This window comes from Argopecten irradians, chromosome 11, assembly GCF_041381155.1.
Source record: "Argopecten irradians isolate NY chromosome 11, Ai_NY, whole genome shotgun sequence".
Classification (NCBI taxonomy): Eukaryota; Metazoa; Mollusca; class Bivalvia; order Pectinida; family Pectinidae; genus Argopecten; species Argopecten irradians.
The window spans coordinates 23,868,146-23,876,127 of record NC_091144.1 but is presented as its reverse complement, the minus strand read 5'-3'; the positions used below and the strand labels follow the sequence as shown (position 1 = coordinate 23,876,127).

Sequence of the window (7,982 nt, the reverse complement as noted above, 5' to 3'; positions counted from 1 at the left end):
ATGTATTTTACTTTAATTCGTGATGTCGACGTGATAGGTACGCTATATATTTATTTTACAAGCTGTCCCAGTTCGCTATCAAGTTGCAAAACCCTGTCAGTTGCGGATTACAGCGGATATATTACAGCGCATATAATAAGCATGTATTGAGTATATATTGCGTACGAATATGTCGTATGTAATCTGAATGATTTCCACAATCAAAATTTTGTGCTGTTCAAAAATCGTGGGAACGGAAAAACATGCATTTGCGGAAAATTGCTGACGAGTGCAGATATTGAGCGGCCGTTATAAGTGCGCTTTACGAATATTGAGTACATTCAGCGAATATCAGCCAATTTTGTGGGCAATGCATTCGCAAATCTTCATTAACTGCCAGTGGGACCGGGCCTTTTTTAAACAAAACCCTGATAGCACTAACATAACACACTGAGAAGATTTTTTTTTTCTTTTTTTTTAACGTAATGTAAAATATATTGAAATAAACATCAGTATTAATAAGAACAACTTCAAATCAACTGCAATTCACGGCGATTTAATTCAGAATTTCTGCGAAAATTAAGTTCGTTTACTGTAGTTAGTCTACTGATAGACGTCCATTGTACTACGTCTCTTTGAATAGTACATACTTTGCTGATATGATATATTTGCCTAACAGAATGGGAGATAACTCCTATTGGTTAATGCACAATTGTTAATTTATCCTTGTAAATTATGATATATTATATACTATAACTAGTATGTCATATTAACAATTAGATCAAGCGGGTATTACAGTAATAGTAAATCATACACAACGAAAATTCAATTCAGCCAAAAATGCTCAACTTGGTTGTATAAATAGAATTTAATTTCATGACTTTTATCGCTTTTTATATGCAAATGCTGTCTATATCATATCAATAAGAGCCACAACCTAACAATTATTTCCTGAATGCTAAACATATATAGTACATAATTTACTATTATCATATGTGCCAATTAGATATATTTTGCACCAATATGTGTTTATTCTAGTACTATATACATTGAAACTAATCTTCACTGAATAAAATAAATATGAAATAACAATGGTTTGAACCAATTAAGGTGTTCATTTTGACGTCATTTTTTCTGGGCGAATACTACGGGTGGGCCTTTTACTTTTATGGAAAATTGGAGGAAATTAGAAAAAATATCCATTTTGTTGAGCGGCCTGTCCCAATTTCTATCCTGATATAGATTTTCACTCATATCGCACTCAGGGGGACTTCTTAAAGTTCCCTTTTAGCAGCACCGTAAAAGGATATTTTTTGTTATCTGTTGGAAACATTTTATCAGCGCGCCAGTTAAATAACACGTCTTTCAAAACATCAAGAGAACCACAAAATTAAAACACAAACAGTATATTTCACTTTAAAATATTGCCACACAATCACAGTTATATAGGAAACAGGTTGTTTTGCTGGTGGCGCTCTGCCTCTTAATTTGTTGTAGTGCACGTATGTTATGAAGGCGATCATTAATTTTTGGGAGGATACGCTGGAGATCCCATGGGTGCTGGTTGTTGGTAGGGTCCAGGTTGTTGGTAGGGTCCAGGTTGTTGGTAGCCAGGCTGTTGGTAGCTGACCTGGTTGCTAGCTGTAAAATAGCCGTATTTCATTGCATGCATTAGCTAAAGGCGTTACATAATGTTTTTATATCCTTTTATGGAATACTTTGTTACCAAATCAAATCGGTGAGTAAAATTGCTCAAATTGATAACCGTGAAGTGGTCAGTTTTAATTATTTTGTTCTAGTTTTTCTCTCTATAGTTGTCTCCATTTTGTTTATAAAAGGCGAAAGAACATCAGTTACTTACCCATATTGACGTTATTAGCTGGTTGTGCCATGACCACACCGACAGTCTTCTTCTTGTTACAGTGGTGACACAGGCATACCACGAAGATGATACCCCCGAAAAATAGGACTGCAGCGATCACACATCCAACGATAAGGCCAGTGCTGAAACAAGCGTCCGAGTCTTATAAAAACTTTATGATAAGTGACAGTTGTGGCGTTGTTGATGGCGGATATGATGATGGTGGTAGTAGTGATGTATGATATATGTATTTGTAGTTGTCGTTGGTTACTGTTATTGTTGAACGGATATTTGCTACATATGTTTTTTATAGTGTAAAAGGAGCGGGTCGGTGTGGTTTGTACATAGTGTTAAATAGGTCTCTTTCACTCAGCTGACTGAGCATGCTTCTTTGGCTCAGTCGGTAGAGACGTAGTTTTTCTCACCGAAGACACTCGGATTCGATTCCAGGTCGGAGCACTCGACAAGAATCATATGTGCAGTTTCCCTGTTCTTCTACAATAATATGCGGTGTTAATTGAAGAAGTTTATCAATGGAAAGGTTCAAAATATACTGTGAGGGTTCAAGAGGTTGTCTTTAAAAATAATATATCTAAGAATAAACGCAGCTTTTCTGAATTGAATAAATTTTCAAAAGATTATTATTCTATTATGGCCCTTTCCAGAGGGAACTGTTCTCCTATAGTGTTGTTTGGTGAGGTATAGTCCCTCATCATTATTTTATGAAGTCGTATATTTGGTCACGTGCTCATTCCCGGGGGACTATACTTTAGTATATTTCTCGTAGTCTGGTATAGTCTCCCGTAGTCAGGAAGGACAGAGAACTGTCGCAAAATATACCATGGCTGTTATCCAATCGCATTCCTAGTAATTATCATGTGATGTACTAAAAACGTTACATATTTACGGTACGAACAAAGAAGTCGTTTGTGTGTTATAGCGGTGGCAATGGGCAAGAAGAACTTTTAACAATCTTGTCTGTCTTGTTATAAACGAATAATTTAATTTCAAATGATATGCTAACTTCTATTGGTTAGATCTTTGAAGCTACTTCTATAGACCAAAAGAACAATACGTCGAGTATTATGACGTATACATATATGATTTTTTCGCTGGAAATTTTAAATGCAGCACAGTCATTGGCCAAACTAAACTATTGTATAAGATATCAATGCGCAATAATTGAATCTGTTCTATTGTAAAAGCAAGTACAAACATGGAAATTAACGCCTTATAAGTATCACATAGAGTTAATCACATTAAATTAAAAGCTTTAATCTCAATATTTTTGGGTTCGTGGAGTTTAGACTGAAAACAGACGGAGATTCTTTTTCACAGACGATTCTCGTCTATGAAGAATACCATTCCAATATTTTATGAAGTCTATACATACATATACTTACTAGTTTGCACAGCACTCCTGATTGTAATAGGTTCCACAGCAGCCATGTTCACAGTAGACGTAAAAGTGCCAGGTATCACTGCCTCCTAGTGAAGCTTTGCAGTCTTCAGCAGACACCAGACTATCTGTAGACACAAGCATAAATACTAATTCTAAAACACGAAGTTAACATGTCTTAAATAACTGCTTGAGATCAAAAGGATAATTAGAAGAATGATGAAGTTCTTCTGAAGCACATATATCGTATTATCATAAACTGATATTTCATTAAAGTTCAGTCTGTCTTATTTAGCATTTATTATCTTTTTTTGATTAATTATGCTAGAAAAGATATCTAGATTTTTTTTTCAGCTTATCCGAATATTTTCATTATAATGACCAAATAAATAAGAACATGGATTTTGATACAACGTTGTTTAATGCAGTAAAAGTTGTGCATATTTAGTATGTCTATCCGTGCTAAAGTTGAACACGACCAGAAGATTTTGACGTGGGCCAGAAAGGATTTAAATACATAAAAAAGTATAATTTGATACTGAATTGATTTGGACTTGAAGTTTTTGGTTTGTTTTATGGAAAATAAACAGTCAGGTCCATTTAAGGTTATAAATTGTTAAGGAGGCTGGTAAAAGCTGGAATGTCCGGAGAAAGCAAGCTACCTACATTCAGAATCGAATGAAGATTCGAAAATCTTGTTTACTTGTTATATCATTTCATTACTTAACCATTGATGTCGCTATTTTTTAACTTCATCGGGGTATGAAAGAAATATCGATTGCAAACTGTGTAAATCCGCACGAATAACCCGATGAAGTTAACAAATAGTTACAGCAATGCTTCTTATTATTTTTCAGACTACTTGCTAACATAAATTATGTTTAAATGTACGATTCCATTGATTTTCTAATAGATTTTTTTTTCTAAATCAATACGCAATGTCGACGTCTCTATAGTGACGCCATGATAACGTTGAGTTTTCGTGCCATTCTCGGATATTTTAATAGTATGAAGAAGAAGAATCTGCCAATCAGAAAGGCCGATTAAGTATGAACACATATACTAATTATTTAAATTTGATTTTTTAGTTTTTTTCTTACTTTCATTCATTATTTTTTCTCAGTCAGTTAAGGGCATATCATTAATCTCTTGATGTACAGCAAAAGTGTTATAGTTCATCTACCATAGAGGGGGAAAACATTTAAAAACTATTTAAGAGGGACATTTTCCAAAGAAGAAACAGATAAACCCCTGTTGAAGGAACAACCTACCACTTATCTTTCTACCTAAAATGTCAATCAAATTATCGCTACAAATTATTATAATGTATCCGTCAACGGTCCCTCGATAACAACAATAGTCAATTAACAAAAATGACGATAAAAATACATAATGGCAAGTTTAACCTTTTCTGAAAATGTGAAATCAAACTTAAGCTCAAAACTTTTCCAAAAAGTTTCCGTTTTTCTACGTATTAGGGGCGTGTCCTTAACACGGTTTAGAGGGAATTACAGAACGCATTTGTAAAAGTTTCAAACTATTGTCGATTTCAGAAGTAATTCCCCATGTAGTACACATTTTCAATGACTGCAAGTTTAATTCACCAACAACGAACCCCCAAACAACAGTATTATTTCTTCATAAACAGTTTTGGACTTACGGCGAGACATCAGATAATGTAGCGACAACGAGAAATGTTTATTATGACAACATTCAAGCATGATCAATATTGAAAGAGCTAATGTCTTTGTCTCATTCACATGAACTGATAAAGCGGTCATGCCGTTTGGATATTTCATTATAATACAATATAAATAGACTACAATGTATGCCAAATTCACGGTTTTGAACTTAAAAACAAAACGTATGTACCCGTGTGTTATATTTTAGTTCAGGACATTGTGTAATTCAGGCGAGGATTTAATTATATACGTTAGGGATTTGCGTCTGACAAATACAGACCTGAACATTATTCAGGTGGCACGAACCCATTGTCTCAAGACACGTTTTATACCGGGCCTTATTATTGTTACCATTCTTTGTTTTTTTGTGTATTGTTCTCGTACCGATATTACGAACATATGTACCCGGCCTTCTATACCTTTCGGTCTTTTCTAAAGACGACACCATTATCTGTTTAGAAGTCTTTTGAGTTACAATATTGCAGCTATCGTACCGATAGAGCGGTGTCCTACCCAATGTATATATAAAGGGGACAACTAAGCACGAAAAAATATAAGAAAACACCACAAAAACGAAAAATGAAACTTCCATTTTTTTACTACACAATAAAAAGTACTGAATAAACGGAAAAATAAAAAGCTCCATGCTGGCTCATAATTCTATATTTTCATAAATAAAGTGTTTTTCGTATTCAATCACAAGTCAAATGTGCCATCATTGTCATACTCACCATCAAGAAGAGTTTTTAATATGTTATTCATCACCAAAAATTACAAACATTTTGTTAACCACAATACTTATAATGTAAAGGTTTCAATTTTACAATGTCAATTAATAGTTCAAAGTGAATATTTGCAGTACAGCCAAAAATCGTGGTATTACATCCTACGGTGCACACAATCAAACTAAGAAACGTCTACCATTTCATTTCATATTTTAAAGATAATAACAATAATTGCAAAGTGACCTAACAAAAGCATTCTAAAAAACAAGATTTTGCTTGTATCGGTCAATTAATTCTAAATTGCAACTCATGTCTATAAAGCATTATATATGTTGTGTCCATGTCGTTTTGAATGATTTCAATTGATTACTGAAAACAAAACAAAACATGTCAAACATATTTAAAATCACATAGTTCCACTTACTTGCTAAAATTCCACAAAACAATGAAATAGAAATTATATCAAACATGATGGCCGAATAGAATCAGTGCGATCACTATAATCCTAGCTATAATTCCGGCTAGATGTTTTATCTAAATGACCGAATACACGACCTACTCACCGAATACACGACCTACTCGAGCTGATCAATCCGACTGGGTTAACACGTAGTTAAATAGCCCACGAAACCCAAGGTTCATTGTCTCTTCAGTGTTGTGGTTACGTGATTGCACGTAGTCACAAACACATTATCAAACCCTATGGACATCAAAAGTTATGTTCTGTAATGTTCATACTCATGAATCAAGAAGGGCTTTTGATATTTTATTCGCCACCAAAAGTTAGCAACGTTTTGAGAACAAATAATGGTTGAAAATGTGTTTTAGCAGTAGTATCAAAAAGCAGTATGCTTATATTTACAGGCATAAAATAAGTACATATGGTCTGACCATAGTTGATCCAAAAATCATCACATGTTGAATGTTGAATGTCGAATGTCGAGCTGCACAACATTCAAAAGTCCGTTCGTTAGTCAGTTATATGTAAGTTCTGAATGTTGAATGTCGTTTGTCGAGCTGCACAACATTCAGATTTTGTTCTCGTTGGCCAGTTATTGGTTCTTAATGTTGAATGTCGTATGTCGAGCTGCACAACATTCAGATTTTGAATGTTGAATGTCGAGCTTCGCAACATTCAGATTTGTTGTCGTTGGCCAGTTATTGGTTTTGAATGTTGAATGTCGTATGTCGAGCTGTGCAACATTCAAACTTCTGCTCGGTGGCCAACGATATTTGAAAGTTGAATGTCGAATGTCGTATATCGAGCCAACTTCACACATCCGGCAAATTAGTGTTTGTCATGCTCGAAACAAAAAATGACATAATTGCCTCTACAATGTACCTTTAAGTTATATTTGGTATGAAAATAATGGTAAAGCATGCACTGAATAGATTTAATATTCGTGTTTTAAAATGTTAAGTTTAAAAAAGTTCAAATAACTGAACAAATACACGGGCATAATAGTGTCGTTTTTCTGATGTTATCTCCTTTGAGGCCATTGGAAATAAATACTTACAAATTAGGCTTGTTTTCCTTTGTTAGCTACAGTTAATGACCAATACGCCTCTCTTTTTGTGTAATGGTAGTTGAATTGTAGCCTTCTCTTTGGATGGTTACTTACACACTTCACTAATTTTACTACCTAGTATTTACTTGGGTCACATAATTCAAGAAATTAACATTCAGGCTACAGAAAGCTGCTTTAAAGATGCTCCACCGCCGACAGAGCATAAATGATATTCATCATTTGAACAATAATTGGTGTTTAATCGTGTATATATATATGCCTAATCAACACAAAAATAACATAAAATAATTTGTTTTGCCTTTGGTGCATGCGCAATCATTACTTTATTATATATAAGATATAGTGCCACGGAATTTTTTCGGGATGCAATTAATTATTTTTCATATTTTTAACTTGAAGTAAAATTAGAAGCTCAAACTTTTCAATGGTGGTAATGGTGTAAAGTAAGTAATTTTTTTAACTGAAGAAAAATACAAAATCGTCTGCTCCTGTTTTTGATAGTGTAAAAATACCATTTGTCAGCGGTGGAGCATCTTTAAAGTATCCAAATATTGTAATGATCATGTAAAATATCTATATGTTTAAACTATTTATTCTAAAATCATTATAAATCTTCCTATTTGGGTGACGATGCCTAGTAATGATGGCAAAATCTCTCCCAACCTTTAAGTTCTGTCCTTTTAGATATCATGATTTACGTTACTCTTCTTATTAGGTGTTGTGGGGTATATATCTGGTATAGGCCTGGATTACAGGCTTTTGCTAATATTTAGCTATGGACATACATTTACAATAGGAAACTCATGT

At 33.9% G+C, this 7,982-nt stretch overlaps 1 protein-coding gene across 1 annotated transcript; it reads right to left on the bottom strand.

The window, feature by feature from the left end:
• Window positions 1–514: 514 nt before the first annotated feature.
• Window positions 515–6,207, bottom strand: LOC138335060 (uncharacterized). Its single transcript, XM_069283964.1, has 4 exons — window positions 6,071–6,207; window positions 3,244–3,367; window positions 1,841–1,983; window positions 515–1,620 (listed from the first exon to the last, which is right to left on the bottom strand). The coding sequence occupies exons 1-4, from the start codon at window positions 6,114–6,116 to the stop codon at window positions 1,502–1,504; spliced, it is 432 nt and encodes a 143-aa protein (XP_069140065.1). The 5' UTR covers window positions 6,117–6,207; the 3' UTR covers window positions 515–1,501.
• Between the last annotated feature and the right edge of the window lie 1,775 nt (window positions 6,208–7,982).